This window comes from Delphinapterus leucas, chromosome 1, assembly GCF_059928025.1.
Source record: "Delphinapterus leucas isolate spDelLeu-1000000601 "Yukka" chromosome 1, BTC_Dleu_Yukka2, whole genome shotgun sequence".
NCBI lineage: Eukaryota > Metazoa > Chordata > Mammalia > Artiodactyla > Monodontidae > Delphinapterus > Delphinapterus leucas.
This window is the reverse complement of record NC_143129.1, coordinates 56,009,977-56,034,659: the sequence shown is the minus strand read 5'-3', so window position 1 is coordinate 56,034,659 and position 24,683 is coordinate 56,009,977. Positions and strand designations below refer to the sequence as shown.

Sequence of the window (24,683 nt, the reverse complement as noted above, 5' to 3'; positions counted from 1 at the left end):
CTCGCATGTCCTGCTTTCTGGCTTTTGGCCCCTTACTCAAACCAACAGAGAGGAGAGAGCTGGGCCTCTCCCCGCCCTGGGAGGGGTATAACGATAAAATATACTTGAAGAGAAAATCCTGGTCCTTCCTGGAAAAACCAGGGACCGATTCTCACGGGAGAGGCCTTGTCTTCTGAATATACCTCATTTACAGTGTTTTCTATTCCCCGTGCACAGGAGTCAGATGGGTCCAACAGGCAAAAGCATTAAACTCCAGAGGTGACCAGAAGCTGGTGGGTGGGGAGGGAGCCACCTGTGGATGGAGCCTGGGCTTGTCTGTGGGGAGAGAGGAAGTGTGTTTGGCTGGGACAGACCTCCCAGGGGTGGAGGGAGGTGGGGGATGAGGCCTGGGGCGGGGCCAAGGTCAAAGGAGCCCGTGGAGCAGGTGGCTGTGCAGGCGGCTGCACTTGGTCTGCATCTCCTGGGGCCTCCTGGTGGACTTCAAAAGAAGACACGTGCTGTCTCTCCTCCCACCCCTTCTCTCCCTGCCCCTGTCTGCCCCTGCCACCAGATGCTCATTTGACCGTCCAGCCTCAGGACCTGTAGGCTCCTGGCTTCTCTGGGGGCCCAGCTGCTGCTGGAGGGCCAGGAGCCCATGCCTCTCCCTGAAGGGAAGGCCGAAAGGAAGGCAGTGTCCTACTCTCTCTAGAGGGGTCCTTTCAGATCAACTAGTAACAATAATGAGCAGGTGCAAATGGAGTGCTCACTTTGCAAGGCCTGATCACTATTACTTCCCACTGGACCCTTGGAATCTACATGTTGCTCCCTCCCCAAAATAATCATTCTGATTTTTACATCACTTACTACTGCTGCTTCTTCATCCTGGCCAGCAACTTTTTTTTTTCCTATTAAACCCTTTAGGGGAGGTGCCTCCTCCAAGAGAGATGGGCTGATTGCCATTCCCCAGGTGACACTGGAAGAGGGGCCGGTGGCAGGCCCTCTGGGGCTCAGCCTGGGGCTCTGCCCACAGTGCCAGCCCTGCTTGGGGTCCCAGTAGCATGGTGGGAAGGGCAACTTCTTGACTCTCTCCTGAGTGTCCTTTTCCCCATCCAGGCCCCCAGGCCTCCCCACACCCCACCCCTTGGGGCCCACCTGAGGAAGAAATTCCACTAACTCCTACCTACCCCAGAGGGCCGCAGGGGGTAAAGGAGATGCCTCGTAACTACCATGTGCCTTGAGCTCTTGCTTTGAAAACATTTTCCCTTTGATTACAAAAAGAATGTATCTTCACTTGCGTAAAACCTGGGAAATTTTATAAAAATGCAAAGAAGATACATACTAGTGGACCATCCAGTCTGCAAGACAGATCGTTCTGAGTCTTCTCGCCCTTTCTCATGCCTGGTCCAGGGGTACAAACCAGCAGTGAAGTTGACAAAGAGAGACAGCGGGTTAACACGGGGAAGTGACTGGAAGGGAAGCTGTGGAGTTCTGGGGGTGCGGGAGGGTAGGAATGTCCCCTCCCAGAGAGGCACCAGTGTTGGGCTCTGTGGTGGGCCAGGCTCTGTGCTAGCTCTTTCATCTGCCCTCTCTCGCGCCCATCCTTTCCCAGGGCAGCAGTGCCTGCGTTTTGCAGATGAGGGAGCTGGCATCCTGAATGGAAGAATGCGGTCTGGGCTTCCGGGTGGCCAGTGTGTCACAGGCAACCTGTGTGTGCTTCCCTCCCCAGGTGCCCCCAGCGAGGACCCCCAGTTCCCCAAGGTGCAGTGGCCACCCCGTGAGCTCTGTTCCGCCTGCCACAGTGAACTCCAGGGTGCGCCCGTGTGGGACCTGGGCAACACCCTCAAGTTCTTGAAGACCCACTTCTCCCCGAGCAACATCGTCCTAGACCTTCCTTCGGCTGGCCTGGGCCCCCGGAGGGGTGCATAGAGGATGGCAGTCCCCCCAAGGCAGGTGGAGCTGGAGCTGGCGATCGGAAATTTTACTCTGGGCCCTGAGAAGGCTGAGATCATGGCGGGCCCAGGGACAATGTCCCCTGGAACCACCATCCCAGATGTTCCAGCAGAGGGACCTGGGGCAAGTCACCTCCAGGAGACGCAGGCTGGCCTCAGCATGGCCAGAGATGAGCCAGACCAGGAAGCTCCTGAGCACATAGCGGGGCTTCAGAGGGATAAGTTGGAGCAGCCAAAAGGGCGGCAACGCTTGAGCAGGCGAGACACAGGAGCCGTGTTGTTGGCTGAATTCCTGGCTGGGAAGAACTTCCCCAGAGGCCCTTCAGAGCTGAGGCGAGTGGGCCGCAGCTCCAAGCAGCTGGCCAGCGTCCCTGACGGGGAGCCAGAGGCCGGGGCCAGGCGGGGCCGGAGCCAGTGGCTGCAGGTGCTGGAAGGGAACTTCTCCCACCTGGACATCAGCCTCTGTGTGGGGCTCTCCTCCGTGTCCTTCATGGGTCTGCTGGCTGTGTACACCTACTTCCGGGCCAGGATGAGGGCCCTGAAGGGCTATGCCAGCCACCCTGCAGCCCGAACCGTCCAACTTGGGAGGGGGCAGGATAGGGAGCTGACATCTATGGGCTCTTCCAGCCCCCTGCACCCCACCCCTCCCACCTTGTTCCTTGTCCAGGAAAATCTAGGAAAACCAGTTGCTGCAGCAGACCTCCCTGGGGCTTCTGGAAAGGGATGTTCCATAGACAGGAAGACATGCACAGGGTCCAGGTTCATCTGCCAGCAGAGGGGGAGGACAGCCTTGGGCAGTGGGGTCGGGAGACTCCATCCTGGGCCTCTCAGCACCGAATTCCTCTTTTTCAGCTTGTTTGAAGTCCTGCCTCATTCTTCTGAAGCTTCAGTGATTCCCGCTTGGTGTTGGCCCTAAACTGGGCCAAGTGAGGCTGCAGTCTCCAAGGTTTCCCATCTCCAGAGGAGGGGCCCCTGGGGCTGGAGTGGACTCCTTACTATATCCCGGGACTCCGTCCATCCTGCTACAAAGAGCCCTTTGCACCAGAGAAGGAAGGACTGCCTCTGGCCCTCTGTGCCCGCCCGTCCTCCAGCCCCTCAGACCCTCCTGGGTGGGGCTTGGCTTTACAGTGGGCTTCGGAAGCTTCTGGAAGTCATGCTGGTCTCCCAGGTGAGGTCTGTGGGAGGAGGGCCTCTGGCCGGCTCCTTCCCAAACCTTGGGTACAGGAAGGGTACAGGCTGGAATCGGTGTGGTGATGGTACTGGGCTGGGGGCGGGGGGTTAGGGAGGGCTGTTGGGATCTCTAGTGCCTTAGCTGTGAGAGGCTGAGAGAAGCGTTTGCTTTGAACATGCTTTGGCTTCTCCGCATTGGGCTCCACCCCTCTTGGAGCTGGGTCTTTTGTCTCTTGTTGATTTTCATCTCCAAAATAGATGCTAATCTTTATTGTGGAGGGAGGGGAGTGTCGTCCCTCTCAAGGGTCCACCTCCCATCCTGTAGAGGTTAAAAGGGTCAGAGGGGAGGATGACGCTGTACACATGCTTGATCCCCACTCTGCCCCACGGTCGAGGGGGCTCTGGAATAAATTATTTTTGTTAAGGCAAGCACCAGTGTGTTCCTTAACTTGCTACTAGTGTCCGGGGCTGGGTAGAATGTGCAAAACCCAGCCTGACCTGGGATGCAGCCAGCTCTCGGGGGGTCAGAGCGCCCTTGTCATAGCCCCTGTCTCCTGGATGGGGCCCTCCCCCACTGTCCACAGAGCTCTCTGTGCCCCGAGCCCCTCAGTCCCACCTCCCCCCCTGCTCCCCCGCCCTCCCAGGGAGCACCTGCCCCAGTGCTCTCAGTTCTGCTCCGGGAACCTTGGCCTGCGCCCGCCTGACCCCTCCTCAGGCAGGCGGCCTACATCTCCACCTCTCCGTGGAGGAAGGAGAGAGGGCTTGTTTTGCAGAGCCAGCCTGGGCTGCCTGCTCAGCAGGGAGGAGTCAGCCAGATTGGAGAGCCTGCCCCTAATCCGCCTGCTGGGTTCTACAGGGATCAGAGCAGCTGATAATGAACCTCGTTAAGGGAGAGCAGGAGCCTCAATCCGATTTGGGGTTTTCTCTTGGACATCTTCGCTCTGCTCAGATGGCCTCGGCCCTGGGTGGAGCAGGTGGGGTGCCAAGCACGCTCCCTCTGCTGGGGCAGCTGGGTGGGGAGAGTGGAGGGGGGCAGGCAGGTCGAACCCCCGCTTCCCTGCTTGTGTTAGCCCTGTGTCACCTCCTTAGCTGCCTGGCTCCTCGGGTGGATTGCAGCCCGGAGCCTCTCTGCAGGCCTCTTGTCTGTCCAAGAGTTTCCTCTCTGTGTCCTTGCTCTAGTCACCCACCTGCCCCCTCCATCCTCCAAGGCGGGCTCGGCTCATCTCCACCCTTGCCCCACGGGGCCCTGGATGACAGGCTGACAGGCCCACCAGAGGGTGAAAGAGGCTCCCGGGGCCAGTGCCCACTGGGCCAAGACCGCTTGAGTACGCCCGCTCCCTCACCCCCTGGTACCTGACACGACGCCAAGAGCAGAGGATTTCTTCCAGCCAGCCCTTATGGCTCCAGTGACCATATTTTCTAAAACCAGGCTCGGGTGTTCAGAATTAGGACGAGGCTGGAAAAGCTGATGGAGCAGCCCCAGCTCCACGGTGACTGCCCACAGTGGCCGAGGCAGGAGGCAGGGCCTTACGTGGGGCCACCAGGGCCCTGGTGGTGGCTGTGGGTCCCCTTCGTCACCGCGGCCTCTGGCAGGCAGCCGAGCATCTTTTCACCCTGTCCCAGCCCCTCTGATTGATAAACAGGGGTGGGCCTCCTCCTTAGCAGGACTGCTGCCTTTCACCTTGATTTCCCCAGGGCTCTTAGAAGCATCGATAAACCCGCTTCGCCCACCAGCTGGTCCCCTCCCCCAACCCGGGCTGCCAGCCTGGGAGCTGGGGCTTCTGTGGTTTGAATGCAGCCCGCCTGTCGTTCTAGGTTGTTCTCTGCACCTTAGCAGAGCTCCCATGCAGGAGAGGTTCCTCAGAGGAGCCCTGCAAAGCAAAGGGCCCTTGTTCTGGGGCCCGACAGAGGAATTCATCTCTGCCTGGGATGCTACATACTGAGTTCAGGGATGGATGATTTCCGGGAGGAGGAGGGAGCTGGGCTGGGGTTTGAAGGATAAGTGGGTATTAGCAAGGAGAGCAAGGAGGAAAAGGCATCACAGGCAGAGGAGAGAGCACACGCCAAGTCCAACATGAGAAATTCTAAGCAAAAAAGCTTCAAAAAAAATTTAAGGATTTTTTTTTCCAATGCTGCACGGGGCTAGAAGCTGGGGATAAACAGAGGAAAGAGAAGTGCTGTTATGGAGCTTACGCTCTAGAGGAAAAGACAAGTGAGGAAAAAATGACAGACTGTGTGGGAAGTGCTCCGAAGGATAAAGAACGGCAGGGGGATGGGGAAGTTTCTCTGAAGCCTGAAGGAAGGAAAGCCAAGAAGGGGTCCCATGGGCAGAGCTGGAGGGACCATCAGCCTGAAGGGCTGCTTCATTCAGAAGCCACCCCTGGGCTGTGGAGGGCCCAGAGCGGGGGCCCACCTCTCGCCTGGCCCCTCCACGGCAGCCTTGGCACAGGATGGGCAAGGCTTGGCAAAGGTGGAGGCACCCCTGCCAAAAGGAGGGGTAAAGCTAAGGGGGACAGCCAGCCCATGGGGGCATAGGCCTTGGGCATGTAGAGGAAGACTCAAGGAGCATCTATTTAGATTCTAGGGTGAGATCTACCTGGCAGGGCTGGCAAGTTTCCAGGTGCTTCTTTGGCAAGACTTACTCATCTCTATGCTGAGAGAGCAAAAGGCCTCTCCCTACCTAGGGCAGCTGGGCTCCCCCAGAGGACAGCGGGCCTCAGTGCTGCCTGTTAACCTCCTTCCTCCACCACCGCAATGGCACGTCCTGCCCTCACCACTGTCTTCCTGGAAGCCTCTGCCACGGCAGAATTGCAGCTTGTGGTTGGAAGGGACCAAAACCTCGTCTAGGTTGAATCTGCTCTACCGTGTCCCCATCAAGTTCTCAACCCTCAGCGCTTCCGATGGTCACAGAGTTTAGCAAATAATGTTAAGAATATTGATCATTTGATAAAAACTCAGCTAAGGTCCCATTTTTACACCATACACCAGAGTAAATCCCAGTGATGCAAAAATTATATAAGGCATAGGAAAATATAGCTGAATACTTTACTGTGTTTTAAGCACAAAAACAGTGGAAAAGGTAACTAAGGTGAGAGTTTGAACTACTTGATAACACCAATTTTTAAAAATAAGTTAAAAATAAAATCAAGCTACCTATTAAAAGAACTGGGAAATATATGTGATAAATATCACAAAAGAGGCACTTCCAACTGGTGGTCCAGTGGTAAAGAATCTGCCTTCCAATGCAGAGGACGCAGGTTCGATCCCTGGTCAGGGAACTATGATCCTACATGCCGCGGGGCAACTAAGCCCACGTGCCACAACTACTGAGCCCATGTGCCGTGGAGCCCATGCGCCCTGGAGCCCACACGCCACAACTAGAGAGAGAAAACCTGCACACCACAACTAGAGAGAAGCCCGAGTGCTGCAATGAAGAGACCGTGTGCCACAACTAAAAGATCCTGCATGCTGCAACTAAGACCCGACACAGCCAAAAAATAAATTAAAAAAAAATATTAAAAAGGAATATGTCCATTATGAAATATGCCATCTTCAGAAAGAGAGCAATTTGCAAGTACCTAAGATGTCCAAGGGTACATTTCTGTTAACATAAATATTACTATTTATTACTATCTTTATTAATAAATGTACATATTTAACACTGTAATTATTGAATGTAATTTAATGTAAATGTAAAATTATTAAATGTAATATAATATATCCATCTATATTAATAATGTAATTTATAGCATTGTTTTATATATATATATATATGTTAATGTTTGGCTAGAAAAAGTCTGGAAGAATATACACCAAACTATGACCAGTGCAGTTATACCTAGAAAGTGAGGTTGGGTGGACTTAAAACAGGGCAGGGACTAGAGTGATCAAGGGAGGTATGTAGGGTGCAAAACTTAAGGAGATGCTTATCTTCAAGGTCCCACTATTTCAGGTCAGCCCCTGAGAGTGAGTGCCTCCTTAAATTTGGTGCCAAGGTGCCTCCATAGCCTCACCCTCATCCTGGCTCTGACTTAAACACTTAAGTACGTTTTTGAATTTTTGCAATAAACATTTTTGAAACAAAAAAAATAAGGAAAATAAATAGAATTAAAGGATCTTACAGGTCTATTGTAAATAAGAAAAGCACTAAAGCCCTATTAAAAATGATGACCCAAAGTATTAAAACCAGAAGAGAGATGCCACTTTTGTCTATCCTGTTGGCAAAAATGGAAGGAAAAAAAAAAAGATAGTGGTAGCTAGAGTGAGAGGAAATGAGATGCATCAGTTATCTATTGCTGTGTAACAAACCACTCCAAAGCTTAGCAGTTTGAAACAACAACAGTCGTTCATTTTGATCACAAGTCTGCACCTTGAACAGAGTTTAGCCTAAAATGGCTCATCTCTGCTCCATGCAGTGTATCTGAGTGTGGTCCATCTGGCAAGTTGATGTTGGCTGTCACCTGGAAGCTCAGCTATGCAGTGGGCAGGAGGCCTCAGTTCTTCTCCACGAGGGCCTCTCCATGGGCTGCTTGGGCTTCCTCACAGCATGGTAGCTGATCTCCAAGAGCAAACATCCAAAGAGAACAAGGTGGAAGTGCATGGCATTTTTATGTGCTAGCCTCAAAAGTCAAATAGCATTACTTTTGCCATTCTTCATTGGTTGAGGCAGATTTAAAGGCTCACCCAGGATGCAGATACAACGGGCTTCCCAGGTTCAAGAAGAGGAGTCCCCGGCTCCACCTTTTGATGGGTCAGTGATAAAAAGTTCTGGAAAACTATATAAGATGGAAGAGATTGTTGAGGTCCCCTTTGTACAATCTGCCACAGAGCACTCTCAAACACTGCTAGTGGTAGTATAAACTGATACAAATTTGGGGATATATGTAATGTTTAATGTAATGCAACTGGTAATAAGTTTTAAAAGCTTTAAGAAAATATATAACCTTTGATCCAACAATTCTATTTTTGGAATCTATCCTAGGGAAGTAATTGAGGATATTTACTAAGATTTGCTACATGATGAATATTTATAATACCAAAACAAGATTGACCTAAAGTCCAAAATAGGAGATTGATTAAATTCTGGTACATCATTACAGTGGAATACAATACAGCCAACAGAAATGATTTGAATGTGTTTTTCTTTGTTGTTTTGTTTTTTTTTTGTGGTACGCGGGCCTCTCACTGTTGTGGCCTCTCCCGTTGAGGAGCACAGGCTCCGGACGCGCAGGCTCAGCGGCCATGACTCACGGGCCCAGCCGCTACGTGGCATGTGGGATCCTCCCGGACCGGGGCATGAACCCGCGTCCCCTGCATCGGCAGGCGGACTCTCAACCACTGCGCCACCAGGGAAGCCCTGAATGTGTATTTTTTAACCTGAAAATATTTCCACATCATATTGGTAAGTGAAAATATGAAGTTGCAGAAATAGTATGATCTTGTTTTTGAAAAAAGAAAACACGCATATACTTATGGATACTGGATATAGGAGCAAAAACCTGGGATATATACACCAAAAATGTTAACAGTGGTTAATAGTCAGTGGTGGAGTTATGGGTGTTTGGTTTTCTTTTTATTTATCTGTATTTTCTTATTTTTATTGAATAAATATATATTACTTGTACAATTGAAAACACTTTTTTTTTTTTTTTGCGGTACACAGGCCTCTCACTGTTGTGGCCTCTCCCATTGCGGAGCACAGGCTCCGGACGCGCAGGCTCAGCAGCCATGGCTCACGGGCCCAGCCGCTCCGCGGCATGTGGGATCTTCCCAGACCGGGGCACGAACCCATGTCCCCTGCATCGGCAGGCGGACTCTCAACCACTGCGCCACCAGGGAAGCCCCGAAAACACTTTTAACAGGCCAAGAATATGAACTGTCAATTCATAAAAGAAGAAATACAAAGATCAATAAATATATGAAACAATATCTTTTCAATAATCAAGGGAGTGAAAGATTAATAAAATCTTTTTCTATACATCATGCAACAATAAAATCTGATGCTGGTAAGGTGATAATGTAAGTTGGCAGAATATTTCTGAAAAAAATCAATCTTAAAGATGTTTATACTCTTTGATTCAGTAATTTAACTGCTCAAAATCTATCCTAAGGAAGTAATCAGAGATACTGACCAAAACCTGGAAACACCTACATGTCCACCATCAGAAGACCTGCCCCCACGGAGTGCAATGCCCACAGGGCAACTGGGTCCCCCCTTCCCAGGGCCATAGTTCCCACCTCTTCCTTTTGCATTCCCGATTTGGAGGCCAAGGGACAAGTTACCTTTATCATCACATTTGCCCTGTTGATTTAGAAGAGGAAAATATTTCCAAGCACTCATATCTCTTAACTACATGAGTCATGTTTCAAGAAAAATGAAGAAAGTGCTATCTGTGTGAAGAATATTCCTATATATTTGATACTCAGACAGAGCATATCTCTGTCTAAGAATGGAGCTAGCTCACTTCATTCCTTACCTCAGCTGCCTGCCCCTTGGGCATATGAATTGTGACCTGATTTGAGACTCAGCTGAGACCTCACTCCTTCGGCAAAGCCCTCTGAGCCCCTCAAGCCTGAGTCAGGTGCGCCAACCCCGTGAGAGCCAACCCCATTACCACCCGGCAACGAGGTCCCCTGGCTGTGGCCTCCTCCCCCAGCTCCTCTGAGCTCCACGAGCACAGGGACAGTTTTCCGCTCTTCCACTGCAGCGCCAGGACTTAACACGGGGCCTGGCACATCAGAGGTGGCCAGCGGATGTCTTTTGAATAAATGGGCATACATCCTAGGTTCTGCATTTCTCAAAGCATGTTGTCCCTTTTCGTACCCCTTTCAGCGCCGCTCAGTGAGTGCCCTGAGCATCAAAGATGCTTAACGATGTTAGGATGAGGGAATAACAAATTGTTAAGAATTTAAGAAATTATTGGGACTTCCCTGGCGGTCCAGTGGTTAAAACTCCATGCTTCCACTGCAAGGGGTGCAGGTTCGATCCCTGGTTGGGGAACTAAGATCCCACATGCCGCATGGTGTGGCCACAAAAAAAAAGAATTTAAGAAATTATTAAGTGGTATAATTATTATTACCACTGTGGATAAACGATATTTGAGTCAAGAGACCTGGTTTCAAATCCTGCTGCTGCTTTTTACCAGCCACATAACCTTGGCAAGTGTTCTCTGAGCCCGAGTTTCTTCATCTGTAAAGAAGCTAGCACGGGGTTAAAGGTGTGTGTGTGACAGGGCCCAGCACATCACAGGATTTCAGACAGAGTCCCATTATCGATAGCTTCAGCCTTCCCTCCTAATCACAGCGGGCCAGGCATCGGGAAGGGCGGTGGACTCCAGAGACCCAAGCAACAAGGGACAACCAGGCAGCCAACACCCCTGGCTGCACGAGGCGCCGAGGCGCCAGGCCCTGGGTGTTGGAACTGGCCTGGAGGCTTGGCCACTCCCTACGGCTATGGAGCGGCAGAGACAGGGCCCGGCTCAGGACAGTTCCTCAAAGGCAAGAAACACTATGTTCTCAAAGTCTTCTCTCTGAGGCCAGTTTCATTCATGGCCAGCCACAGGTCAGACCACGGGCACCAGCCTGAAACGTGTGTGGTAAAATGGACAAATTACCCTGATGAGTTCCAATTTTCACTCTCCGGGAGCAATTCCCCACAGGCCTGTTCCAGAGCTGCAAGTGTGAAATGCGGCCTTCATGGTGGATTACCCGCCTAAAGGAAACTGTCATCTCCAGGCCTCGGGGAGAGAGTGGGGCTAATTCTGCTCCTTCCTGGGAGAATTCCTTTCTGTGTCCAGCTCCTGGCCTGAGCAACCCTTCCTGTCACCACTGCCCTGTTTCTGTGACTGAAAAGACTGAATCCACGTTGTGTGTGTGTTTGGGGGACACGAGAGGACTTGCTATACGGCAGGCCACACGGGCTGCAGATTGGGGAACAGTCTCCTACAGAGGGGCTGCCCCTCACGCCTTACCTCCCTTCTAGGGGAGAGTTTTGGGTGGGCTTCTCCTGAGGGACAGTAACAATCATAGCAGATAGGCATATGGTGCCCTGTCCTCAAGGAGCGTGAGTTCCATTATAATTGGGCCACAGGATGGCTGAGGTGCTGAGGAAGCCCTGAGCTGTCACCTGCTCTTCAGGAGGGGACGTGGCGGGGAGGCACACAAGAGAAGCAGGTGTTCACTGGGGAGTTAGCATGGGGGCAGGGTTGGGGGGAAGCACCAAGAGTGAGTGGGAGGGACGTGGCTTAAGCAGGGGTCTGGAAGTTGGGACTTGATCGGCAGGGGCTGGTGGGGTGTTTCAGCAGGAGAGGGCACAGTCTCAGGTAGTTTTTAGCAAGATGTCCCTGCTGTGAAAGGTGCAGGCCTGAGGTCCAAGTTCTCCTCAGCCAGTAACATGTAACACCTTGGTACGGTTGCCCAGCCGTGCTCTGAATGCTTGCCCGCCTCTCCAGCTGCCTCTCTGGCCATACCCACAGGTACCCTCCCCACCCCAGGCTGGACAGTAGGACTTGTGGGCCCCCTAAGTCTCAGGATCTCTCACTCCATGGGCCTCATATGTGCTCTTCTCCCCACCAGAAATCCTTCCCCACCGAGCTGTCTGGGATCCTAGGTCACCTCCTCTGAGAAGCCTTCCCTGGCCCTCCTTATACACCCTGCCGCCAACCCCACAGTCAGGCTCTTCCTCCCCTCCCCTCTACAGGCACAGTAAGCACCCTCCTTTTCCTCTCTTGTTGCTCCTGCATTATTGAAGGTGCGTGCTGACCACACAGCCTCCCCCGTCACACTGTGAACTCTGGGAAGGCAGGGGCTGCATCCTCTCCATGCCTGTATCTCCTTGTTTGTCACCCTCGCTGCTCAACGAGTGGTTGATGAATGAATGTGTGACCTCCACACGCACTGGTAAGTAAAACACTTCCTGACTTTGCTAAGACTCATCTCCTCTCTGTCCCAGGCCAGTTCGGCTCTCTGCCCTGGCTGCACTCAGTACCCTAGGGAGAGCAGAGATGCCAAAAAGTGTTTTTTGGTTTTTTTTTAATTTAGGTTCTCAGAAGCGCTGTAAGATATGTCCATTGATAGACTCTTTTTGGCGAGCTTTTGGCACATGGTCTCTTCGGCAGAGCAGTTGAACATCTTATAAACACAGGGCCCCCAACCCCCCCCAAGTGCCATGCCTTCTTAAAGCTTAGTCCCAGAACAGGCCCAGTGACACATCTGCTGCATTCTATTGGTTAAAGTAAGTCACAGGCCCAGCCCAGATTCAAGGGGAGGGTACCCCACAAAGGCAGATACTAGAGATGTTCATTAGACATCACTTGTGTGACACACGACCATGTGACCTCTTCTGACTAGTATAAGCCCCAAAGGTCTACTCCATGGATGAGAATGTGGTGTGGTGTGTGTGCTCTTTAAGGATGTGGTCATGTAAGTGGCAACCAAATTTTTGAGAGCAACTCGTTTTTGTGTTTTCAGGAAATAGTCAACAATCTAAAATTCAGTTAAAACTCATAGCCCACTTTGAAAAAGCAAAGATCTAATCGTGAATTTTGGAGCTCACCTCTTATCATTGTCATTTCAATAAATGGTGGAAAAGCAAGTAACTCCAGATGGTACAGTTATTTTGAGAGAATTTACAATAATTTGGGCGCTAACTCTAAAGCATACGTAACACACACATAGCAAAATCACACTTTCAATTAAATTTATTCGAAGGCAAAACTTTGTGGGAAGGAATAGTCCTGGGAAAAACTGCCTGGTAATGGTCCTGGCTGCCTCTGAAGAGGGAGCCCCTGAAACCTGCCGTGTCCACACACAGGCCAGATGCGTGCCGCGCAGGGGTGCACAGACCTAATTCTGCAGGGCAGGCAGTGGGCTAGAAGTCCTCTCAGATGCTTCCAGCCTGAGGATCCGGTCCTGCGATGCCAGAGGTGGCTTTAAAAAGGGGCCAGGACTTGGAAAGAAGGAAAGAAGCAGTGTGCACCCTGGGCCTGGAGCAGCACCCTGGGGGGCTGGGGGGCAGGAATCCCCCAGCCTTGTCCCAGCAAGCAGCGCTGAAGCAGGAGGCTGGTGTGGCTTTTCCTGTGCCTTGGTGTCTGGGTGGTTATCCCAGGCTTTCCCCTTCTTCTTTAACTCTCATCACAGGGATCACGTGGCATATGTAATAAAGTCCAAAGAGTGCCACGGGAGAGCAGGAAGTACGTGAAAGGCCAGGGACCATTAGTGGTGAGAGGTAAGTAGGGCCCTGACAGCTGAGTAAGCCTGAGTCCCCAGCCAGCGACCACATTGATCTAAACAGGCCCGGCAGGGCCGCGTGGCCGCTCGGGGAGCAGCAGCTGAGAGCCTGCTTCCGCCCCTGGGAGGATGTGCTCCTCCCATTCTGCAGCAGTGGATTGCTTACAAACTCACTCGCTCCTTCGTTCGTTCGTGTAACATATATTTACAAAGACCCCATAATATGCTGGTCCCCACACTTGGAGCTGGAAACATAATGGCAAACAAGACAGGTTCTTTACTGTCAGCAGGGAGTGTCAAGGACGGGGCCCAAGGCTGTCATAACAACATTTATTACCATCTACACAGCACCTGTTCAGGGCCAGGCCCTGAGCGCAATTATTTCAGGTGTAATCCTGAGGCAGGTGTTGCTCTCTCCGTTTTCCTGTGGTTGAGTAACTTGCCCAAGGTCTCCAGCGCTGAGGCCGCTAGTAAATGAGATCGCCTTTGGAGAGAACAGCTAGTGAGAATCAACAGTGCTTGAATGCCTTCTCAGAGCCGCCCAAGAGGATCCCCATGACTGAGTGGCTGGGACAAGGTGCGGGCACCCAAGCTAAGGGCAGCAATGTGTGTATTATCATGGATGTTGTTGTCATGACAATGCTGGAACCCCAGGAGGGACCTGCCCCATGTTAGCACAGGGATGAGGGGAGGGCGTTCTCAGGAAGCAGGGGCTTCGTCCACACTAGCTGGTGTGTCTGAGGCCAGAAAGCCTGGACCCTGTGGGACCTGGGCAACCTCCACGGGGAGGGCGCCAGCCGGCTCCTAGGGCTCACCTGTACTTCAGGGGCTAAACCCACACCCTGACAGTTGAGCAGGAGGCAGGGGTGCGTGGGACTCACTGGAGCCCATCCCTGGGCGGGGGTAGCTTCTCTGAGAGAGACCCTGGGCTGGAGAAATGGGCAGAGCAGTCCCGGGCTTCTCCCCGCTGCAATGAACAGCGTGACTATCCTGCACGCGGCCTCGAGACTGGGGACCTCCTGCACTCCGCACAGCACGCACTTCCTTTCTTTCCCTCCCTTTCTGAGCACCGCCTCTGAACACCCCCCACAGAACACACATTTCTTGCTATTTGGGCTAGTGCAACCACCCCAGCGATATAAAGAAATGGTTTCACCCTTGGTTTAAAAGTCAAGCTCGCTTGGGGCTGAAATTCTATGTCCTCAAGGCACTTGGGGGAGCCTTAGACGAGCCCTCAAGAGGAGGGTCACATACAATAGAACAATTCCGGCCGCAGGTCATTGATGCTGCTGCATTATGTGTTCTCAGAACTCATTTTATGTCGCCTGCACTGATGTTTCTGCTCGTTCTGGAAACTACGTACGGGCTCTCCTCATGATACATTTCAGGTGCTTTCGCTAAGCAGATGAAATAATTTTGTAGCCAGAAATGGAAGGAAATCAAGCAAACTCTTTCAATACCGAGGAGAGGAGGCACCACACCATCTCTTCATGGGGCTGATGGCCGGCAGGGTCCAGAGGCTGGTCCAGCTGGTTGACACTGGCCCGTGAATCAGGGACCTAACCCTGGTGAATCAGGTGCCACTGGTGCTAGGAAGTAGGGGGCTCGTACGTGGGCCTCAGTCACGGGGCCTCAATCTAGACCTTCCTGCCAAAGCTTGGATACGGTGTGGCAGGTATTAACACACAGCCAATAGCTAATAATACTATCCTGAACATTTGGTGAACTCAGTACGTGCATTTAGGTAGCACAACAACCCCATAAAGTACTTGATATTATTTTGATGCCCATTTTACAGATGAATTGATTTTACCAGTTACCGTTCCATTACATTAATTTATCATTACAGTGGACATTCTCCAAGTGTCATCACTTGTATTTCTCTGTACCTACTCCCTGGTGCCAAATTCTGCCCATTCAAACCCTGCCTCTTTGTCCATCTCCTCACTTTTACTTGCGCCCTTTCGCTCACGGGAACCCCTTCTCTTCCCCCTTCTCCTCCTATCCAGATCCTTCCCATCCTCCAGCCATCTGACCACCCGGTGCCCAGTGGTCTCCTTCATCTGACCTCTGACCTCCCCCATCCCTGCCCCAGGCCTAAGCAGTGGGAATCCCAGCTCGGTCCTCCCTGGCCTTGCCTGTCCTTGTTTTCGGCCTGTGCTCTAGGAGGACAGCCAGGGGCTCACACCCTCTTGGCCACTTTCAAAGAGCCTGGGGGGCCATGAGTGGTGAGAGAAGGGTCCTCCCAGGGTGGGCTGGGGGGCAGGAAAGGGAAGCAGGGGCGGCTGGGCCCCCAGAGGCCACAGGCCCGTCTCCCCCAGCTGAGGGAGAGAGCTCACCAGGCTCTGGGGTGGAGGTGCTGGGCTGAGCTAATCACCTAAATGGACGCAGGCTGTTGAGAGACAGGCTCTATTCCCTAATAGAATTTGCCCTCAAGTGCAATTTAATTTTCTCTGAGGCGGTCTCTAGCCCCTCGGCTACCCTCCCCCAGACAGACCCTCATTTCCCCAGCTTCCAAGGGGGAGCAGAGCACCTTTCCTCGGAGGAAAGAGGAGAAGGGCCTCCCCTGGGCTCTGTCCCGATCTGTCCGTTTGGCCTCCTCCTTTGGAACAGCCCCGCCCTTGCCCCCCACGCCCCTCCCCCAGCTCCCACCCTAGATGGGGGTGCCGCCCCCTCCCAGACACTCTCTGACCTTCCTCTGGAGCCGCCTGCACTCAGCACGCATTGAGAACAGCAGCTCCAGCCTCCAGTCCTCACCATGAAGGCAGAGTCTTCCCCTGACCTCTGGTAAGTTCACAGGCTCCGAGAATGCTTCGTCCTGCTTAGTATCAGAGGCGTGGAAAGGAAACAGTCAGGAGGCGGGTGCGGGAGATACTGAAGTGGGAGGATAAGGGCCCACGTGCACACGTGCCCAGGCCCCGGTGGAGGCGGCAGCAGTCCCCTCGGAGTCCTGTGGTCTGGGGCAGAGCCCAGCTCCCGAGCACCCTGGGGACTTTCCTGCTCCACCACAACCTCTTCTGGGCTGGTTTTCCTTCCCCCGTATGTCCTCGTACCCCCAGATCTCAGACTGCAGTGCCCTGGAACCTGACTCTGGTCGCTGGTGGGATCAGAAGATGTGGGAATCTGGGCTCTGAGCGGTCCTGCTAATTTCAGAGTGGACGTGGGGAGCATCTTTAGAAGCTGCTTGCCATCTCTTTCTCTAAGATCCCGTCGGGCTGTGACAGGGGCTCAGGGAGGTCTATGCATGTTCATACCTGGCCCGTGCCCATGATCTTGGATTTCTCTCCCATCCCTCCCCCTTCACCCCCCACCCCTCCTAGCAGGGATGGGGTGAAGACCACAGAGAGAAGCCTGGGAGAGGAAAGCAGAGGAAAGGGGTGGGGCCCCCAGTGTTAGCTGAGGTGGCTTTCAGGGAAGGCAGGAAGCCTGCGGGGCCCAGACTGGTCCCTGGATTCAGGCGACCCTGTGACCATCTTCTTTATCTGGCGAGCCCTGGGGAGGGAACACTAGAATTCCTTTTTCTTTGCCATCAAAGCCTTGAAAAGAGCAGAGGGTGGGCCGAGGATGACGGAGAATGGATGGGTGGCAGGTCAGGGTCAACTGCAAGGGGGAGATGGCCATTCTTCAGGCAGAGCCACCTGCTCAGCCCCGCTGGCTCCCTGCTGCAGCTGAGGTCTCTTCAGCAGCGTGCGGGGCCATCTCTCATGGGGCTCCATTTGTGGGCATCCTCCCCACTCATGCACCAGCAAACGCTTATCAGTCCCCTACTCGAAGCCAGAAAATGTGCTAGGTTCTAAGGGGGAAAACAGGGACTGCTGTGTGTGTGTGTGTGTGTGTGTGTGTGTGTGTGTGTGTGTGTGTGTGAGCGTGTGTGTGTGTGTGTGAGCGTGTGTGTGTGTGTGTGCGCGTGTGTGTGCGTGTGTGTGTGAGCACAGTACAGTCAGGTCAAAACGCCCGGGAACAGTACTGTCCAACAGAAATATGATGCCAGCCACTTGAGTAATTTTAAGTTTGCTGGTAGCCACGCAACTAGAAAAAAGAAATGAAATTAATAAACGATTTTATTTAACCTAATATATCCAAAAGATTAGCATTTCAACATGCAATAAAACTTTCTAAAATCTTAATGAGATACTTTACACTCTTTTCTTTGTATTAAGTCTTAGAATCCAACATGCAATTGACATTTATAGCACATTTCATTTCCTATCAGCCACATTTCTCAGTAGCCACATGTGACTAGTGGCTTCTGTATTGGACATAGGTGCCCTAGAGCATGCCCACACACAGTGGCGTCCACGGGCCAGCAGGAAGGGCATGGCCTGGCAGCTTGTTAGAAATGTAGAATCTCAGGTCCCAGACCTGCTGAATCAGAATCTGTATTTAAACAAAACTCCCAGGTGATTTATGCACACTGTAAATCCGAGGATCCTGTGTGTGCAGGGACAGGGAAGTAGAATGAACTTTTACGGAGCATTTGCTTTAGGGGCTTTTCATATGATCTCATATGATCCCCAACAACCCCTTCTCAGGAGAATTATCTGAGTATTATCATCCCCAGCTAACACAGGAAAACAGAGGCTGGGACAGTGCAACTTCTCACGGCCACAAAGCTCAGATGTAGAGTAGAGCCAGGGTTTATGTCTTCTATGGAATGCTTCCTCGGTGAGGTCTTGGGGAAATCCTTTGCCCCCCAAAGCTCTCAGTATTTCTTCTTTGACCATCCAAAATGGCCATAGTCACAGTATGTCTTTGTCCCTTCACTGCAGGCAGAAAGTTTTGGTGATGAAGGGCAGGCCCCTTCCCAGTGAACCAGGGCTGTGAAGAGAGGAGATGGCCGAGCAGTGAGAGAAGTAAAAGAAGTTCCTTGTCCTTATACACTCACAATAGCGGGCATCTGTGGGGGACTTTCCATGTGCCAGGCCCTGTGCTAACAGCTGGAGCCCTCCTGTGACAATACTAGCGCTCTCCACATACCGGTCAGTAAGTGGAGGCTCAGAGTGGGTCACCCTCCAGCAGTCGGCGAAACTGAAGTCCATCTGGTCTCGGGGTCGGGAGTCTGACCCCCGCCTCACCACTTCTCACATGAACCCCACCCCTACCCTGGCCTCTCTCCTGTCACCTCTGCCCACATCTGGCACATTCATGTTTTTTTTGGTTGTAAGTCAGTTCCTGAGAGGAAACTGCTGAGTTAAGTTCCCCCAGTAAAAATTCTTTCGCCAAGATGATGACAGGGTTGTTTTATAGGTTAGCCTTGACACCTGCAGCTATTTTCAAATGGATCCAGGCTGGACTTCCCACCCCTCTTCCTCCTGCTCCCCGTTTATAGCCTCCTCCTTAGAAGCTGAGACAACAGATCATCAGGTTAGAGGCTCTGGGAGTGGGCCCTGGTATGGTAGTGTAGACAGCCCCACATGTTTGCACTGTTTCCTCATCGGTAATGTGGTCGGATTACGATGGGCCCTACCTGGCTTGGGTGAGAAAAGGTGTGGGGAGGCCCTTAACCAGCTATAAAGCACCACAAAAATGTTGGTCACTGAATCATTCTTGGATTCAGGATGCCTCTGAGTCCTGGAGACTGAAGAGGGAAATGGGGTAGGGAGAAAGGGTGTCAGCTGTGCAACATCTGGAGTCCAAGTTCTTTCTTTAAATGATCTTGAATATTAGGTCAACTTTAAAAACAAAGGCAAAGAGAGCATAATTGCAGGTTGTGTGGGCAGAGCGGTTCTTCTGAAGAGAAGATATAGCATCGAGTATCTCAGTGTGCCATGGAGAGGCTGTTTGGGGAAGGATGCAGAAAGAGCAGAGCCCAGTTACTGATTACGACTGTGGGTCACCTTATTAACAACCACCACAATGACATCTGATTGCCTTCTGTGTGTAGAGCACAGGGCTCTGGGGTTTATATGCATTATCTCTAATCCAACAAGCACCCTGCAATGTAGGGGAGGCGTTTCCCAATTTTACAGATGAGGAAAGAAGTTGGCAAGATTAAGTAACTTGCCCTAGGTGTCAAGTGAGCCCTGATGGTCTGACCCATTGCATCAGAAGGCTATTTTCAGGGAACCCTTCTCCCAGCCACCACCCAGCTGTATCATCCTGTCTCCTTTGCTTGGTACAAAAGCTGCCTGTTTCCATAGTGGAGTGGGAGCTTTTCACAGATGGTTAAAATTTCACCAAGGAGTAATTTTGGCACCTTGACCTCAGCTTGTAACCATGCTGTAAGAGTAGGGGTCTCCTCCACCTCCAAAACGGGGAAAAGAAAACAATCATGGGTCTCTCTCCCAACTAACATTTTTAGGAAAGAAGAGCTCCCAAGTTCTAGTCTTTGCTTGAAAGTTCCAAGAGAGTTTCTTGCCTCTCCCATAAATATAAAACAAGAGAAAGAAAAGCAGGCAAAATACTACAGAGGGGGTACAATAATGATGCCAGCCAACGTTTCTAGGGAAAAGCTCCCTAGGTGCTTCAGGTGACCATCTGTGAGGAGAGTACCATTGTTATTTAGCCATTGAGAAGGCAAAGCAAGGAAACTTCCAAAGGTTACCTCAATTAGGATGTACACAAGTTGGGATTTGAATGCAGGTACCCTGAGCCTAGAACCCAAATGTCTGCTAACCCAGTCTCTGAGTCCCTCCCAGCACAAGGAAGGCAGATGCACCTGGGGAACTTTGCTGACACTATATCACCGGCAGGCTGGGAATCCTGGAGCAGAGCAGGCTACGGGCTATCTGCACCTGACACCCCGGTCATTGTCTTCCAGGGTCCAGCCAGAAGCTGGCATTCAATAGATGTTCAGTGAATGCACGAATTAAGAAATAACCTAAAATACTCTAGATTTTTGATAGGAAATCAAAAGAATGAACCCTGAGATTAGAATGAAACCAAATTCCCCAATTCATTCCTCTGCTCCCCATACACATAGGCCATGGGGTACAATAGCTGCACAGGTGGATCCGAGGATTTGGCCTTGCCAGGTAATGTATTCTGTGTGGACCCACCACCTGGCGATGCCCAGGAACCTTCAAATAAAAGTTACTTTATGGTGCTGGCAGAAATATAACCAGACTACCTATGACAATACCCTGGCTCCACTTCTTATTACCTGTGCAACCTTGGGCACATCACTTGACCTCTCTGTGCTGACTCAGTTTCTTCATCTGATGGGGATAATAATAGTTCCTGCCTCAGGGGATTTGTGAGGATTGAATGAGTTAACATATACGGCGCACTTAGAGCAGTGCCGGCGACGTAAGGGTTAGCTTTTGTCACTTTCCTTCTTTCTCTAAGGATCCCAGTGCCCTTTACTTATTCCGTTTCTCAGCCACTTACTGACTCATAATCTCATTTTAAGAGTTAGATGTCTAAGTACAGGACCATCTCTTTTCCATGTCCCTTAAATCCCTGTGTCAAGGACACAGGGCAGGTTTAAGATGAGCAGTAACTAATCGGCATCCCAGCGGGGAGAGATCCCTGGAAGATTCTGGGAAGAGAAGGAGACAAATGACAAAGTGGTGGGCTCACAAAAGGGGCCTGTGACAAATGACTGGGAGGACTGGGTGGACAGATGGAGAAGAGCAAAGGCCCCTGTCCTTTCATTGGAGAACTCCTTGTGGCTCCCCGAACAAGACAGTGACTCCCCAGGGGCTGGGCTTAGGGTTTGTCTCCCTGGTTTTCTCTGCTGGGATGACTAATATGGACCGGGGCAGAGGGTCTATATCAATCTAGCCCAGCAGAAAAATGAATGAAAATTGAATTCCCCAAGGAGAATCGGGGAGCTGTTATCCAGACAGAGATAAATCAAAGGATGCCACAAAGACAAGGGGGAGCAGGATTCCAACAGCAGGAGAATAATTAAGGAAACAGTTTCAAAATGCAAATGATAAAAGAGGGTTTGAGAGGAATAAGGACAGGAGGAAATAATTGGAGATGGGGTGACAAGGAGCAGAGGCAGCGAATTCATCCCTCCGTGGAGAAAGAGACTGGGCCTCAGGATTCCCGGTGTCTGAGGGTGAACTTGCCCACTCTGTGAAGTTCCTAAAGTGCAAGGGTTAGAAGACACACAAGTCTGCTGTGCAGAGTGGACAGAGCACCAGATTGGGAGTCAAAGGCTGGATTTAATTTCCAGTTGACTCTGCAACTTATTAGCAGTGTGACCTGAGGCAAACCACTTAACTTCTCCGTTTCCTGATAATCATACCCAAGCCCAGGCATGATTATGAAGATCAAATGAGATAAAATATGTGGAGGAACTTTGTAAAATGTAAAGACGAATGGAAGCTTTAATCATTTTCTTAAGTTGAGTTTCTGGAGATTCTTCCCTTAGAACTGGATCCACTGACATGTTGGGTTTGGTTCCCAGAAATGTAATATGTAAATGTCCAGAAAGTACCAGATACTCTTGCTGGCTATTGACCGACTGCCCTGACAGAACTTAGACCTGGGGAAAGCCACATCACCACCAGGCCATCCTCTGGTACCTACCCTCCCATTGGGTTGTAGCTGGAAGGCACAGGTCTGAGGAGGCTCTGAGGACCATTGCTCCTGGGACGTCACTGGCCAGCCATGGGCAGCTTTCAGTGGGAAAAGCCCTGAGTCAGCTCAGAGGTTTAAGTCCGAACAGATGCACCCCAATGGTCTTCCTGGGCTATTCCACAGTAGAGATTATCTGCCTTCTGTGGGAATCAGCCATTCTTCCATTCTGTGGAGGGTAGAGACAAGCTTAGCCCCTGTTAACCTCAGTTTTTTCATCCACCAATACCACTTATTGAACTGTTGTGAATAATAGGTGGAATTATACATGTAGAAGCACTTACCCTGGTGCCTGACACAGATTTAAACTTTCCATAAGTGTTGGTTATTATTATTACCACCATATGCTGTTATGTTGTTATCATTATTGCTAACTGCAGCAGCAGCAGGCACTAAAAAATACATTTAAGGAAAGATTTTTATTGGGGATTCATTATTAGATGGGAAGGCTAAGGCCCCAGGAAGAAAGTGAAATACCTTGGCAGATGTAGATGTTAGTGGAAGACCTTGGGAATGGGACTCAGCTCATACCAGGAGGCAAATACCTCTAGAAAAGTTTAGGAATGTAACAAGGGCATTTATTCGTGGAGCTACATTGCGTGTACATGTGGGAACACAGAGGGGTGCGGGGGGAGCAGTTGCTCACAAGGTCAAGAACTGAGAGCCAAATGGATCTCCCAGGGCTCCTCTGCCATTGGATAGACTTGAAAGTGGCATCCCCTGAACCAGCCCTAGGTACAGGAGAGTCTCCACCACAGTAATGCTGCCCCTCACCCAGTGAATGACTTAGTGCCATGCAGTGGGAAGAGGGCAGGACCCAGGCAGGTTCATATCAGGGGAGTAGGAGCCGCAGAGAGCATTTTAAAAATGTAATATTAAATTATAAAAATAATTACCACATATGCTCTATATTTCACTGCATATAAATATTTTATCTTTTACGGATATTACTGAAAACATATAACAACTTTACAGTAAATCTGAAAAAGAGAAGAAAGAAAAAATTTCATAAAATACATCTCCCTAATATACTATTTTCCATAATGTAATTCTGAATAGCATTCTGATATATTTCCTTCCAGTTGGTCCCGTGTTTTTGAAAACAACTTTTATTAGTTTTTTTCCACTTTATAAAATAACGTGCTCATTGAGGAAACTGAAAAAAGCAAAAAGAAGAAAATAAAAATTATAATGTACAGGTAACCACTTTTATATTTATATATATTTCTATTTACGCTTCTTTAAAAAATAATTATCCTAAAGTTCATACTGCTTCATATTCTCTTTTTTCCCTCACTTCCTTATAAATCTCAAACACTTTTCTACATTATTACTCTTGTGTTGTATTTTCTAATGACTGTATCATTCCATTTTATATACTCTAATAATCCCCTGCTGTTGGATATGCAGGTTATTCTTTTTTAAACGTCCTTGCAACTATATCATTATAAATATTCTTGATTATTTACTGTGGACAAATTTTTGTATGGATTGGGTCAAATCCATCACACTGTTGGGCTATAAAAGATATTGCCAAAATGCCCTCAGAGGACATTGTCCCTCTTTGCATACCCACCAGGAAACTGTTTTCTAATTTCCCCACACCCTAGACAACAATGGGATTATCACTGCTTTTATCTTTAACATTTTTACATACTTATAATCATACAATAGTGCATTCTGCTTTTTAAAAAATTTAGTATTTCACAAGCATTTCCATGTTGCTAGGTTTCATAATTAGTTTCAATAATTGTATATTACTTTTCTTTTGTTGCATTTTTAGGTTATTTTTCTCCAAAATGTAATGCTGTAATAAGCATCTTCATGTAGGAAACTTGTTTCGAATTTTATTATTTCTGTGGAAGAGACACTCAAAAGTGGAATTTCATGAGCTAAAGGGTATGAAAAATTTATGGGTTTGATACATATTGCCTAATTGCTTTCCAAACGAATTTAAGAGCTTATAAGCACACCAACAATATTTGTGAGAGTAGCAGCATCAAATAACCTTCACCAGCACTGAATTCTACCATCCGCCCCCCTTTACTCATTGAACAGACAAAAAAGGTGTAAGTGCTACGATGCTTTGTTTTTCCTGTCTTTGATTCTTAATGAGGCTGGCATTTCCTCGTGTTTGTTTACTAGCTAAATTTTTTTTTTTTTGTACTAGCTAAATTTTTGTAGAAAACATTTTGGTAAACACTGAAAATGTCACCGGGTTCTTGGCTTTTTTCCTGTGCCCTGGAGTTACCTCGCAGGTAAACAGGGCAAGAGATGATGCCAACCCAGTACTAGGTCACATAGAAGTCACCGTGACTTCATTGAAAACAAATTCTAAGCGCTGACAGCCATGCCATCCGCTCCCACACTCACCAACCCTGGTGTCCCCTTTTTGGGGACAACGCCAGAAGAAAAAGCAGGGGACACGCTGGAAAGTTGGAGAGAGCACACAGTTCCCTTTCCCACCCGGGCTGGACTCCACTATGCTGGGATTACACATATGTCTACATCTCTAGAACGAATTCCGAGTGGCGGTGTCGCGAGCTCTGGGATCCAGAAAGCCGCCGGGCCCGGGGGACGGGTGTTCCGCGTCTGCCGGTCAGGCGGCGTAGAGAATCTGATGAAGCATTAGGAAACCTCGGCGGAGACCTGTCCCAGCGGTGGGCCTTCTGTTTTATTTCCTCCAGGAACTCGCGTTGAGAATTGCTGTGTGTGTGTGTGTGTGTGTGTGTGTGTGTGTGTGTGTGTGTTGTAAATACCGTAACAACACACGCCTTTGCTGGTTAGCCCCTGGGGTGGTGTGCTCGCTGCCGCCCCGCACACACGAGG

General features: G+C 50.3%; 2 protein-coding genes across 2 annotated transcripts in view; both read left to right on the top strand.

The window, feature by feature from the left end:
• The window catches only part of LOC111165678 (sulfhydryl oxidase 1), a 41,145-nt gene extending 37,618 nt beyond the window's left edge, over positions 1-3,527 (top strand). Inside the window, exons 12-13 of the mRNA XM_022556558.3 lie at positions 1,706-1,925; positions 2,781-3,527. Coding sequence (XP_022412266.2) covers positions 1,706-1,905 — 200 coding nt within the window. The 3' untranslated portion in view covers positions 1,906-1,925; positions 2,781-3,527. The remainder of the gene's footprint in view (positions 1-1,705; positions 1,926-2,780) is intronic.
• Positions 1,909-2,844, top strand: LOC149750509 (sulfhydryl oxidase 1-like). The gene has a single exon (XM_089898735.1). The coding sequence runs from the start codon at positions 1,909-1,911 to the stop codon at positions 2,842-2,844; it is 936 nt and encodes a 311-aa protein (XP_089754861.1).
• Positions 3,528-24,683: the final 21,156 nt, after the last annotated feature.

Coding starts and splice junctions, on each gene's coding strand:
- LOC149750509 (XM_089898735.1), top strand. CDS start 1,909: ATGGCAGTCCCCCCAAGGCAGGTGGAGCTGGAGCTGGCGATCGGAAAT.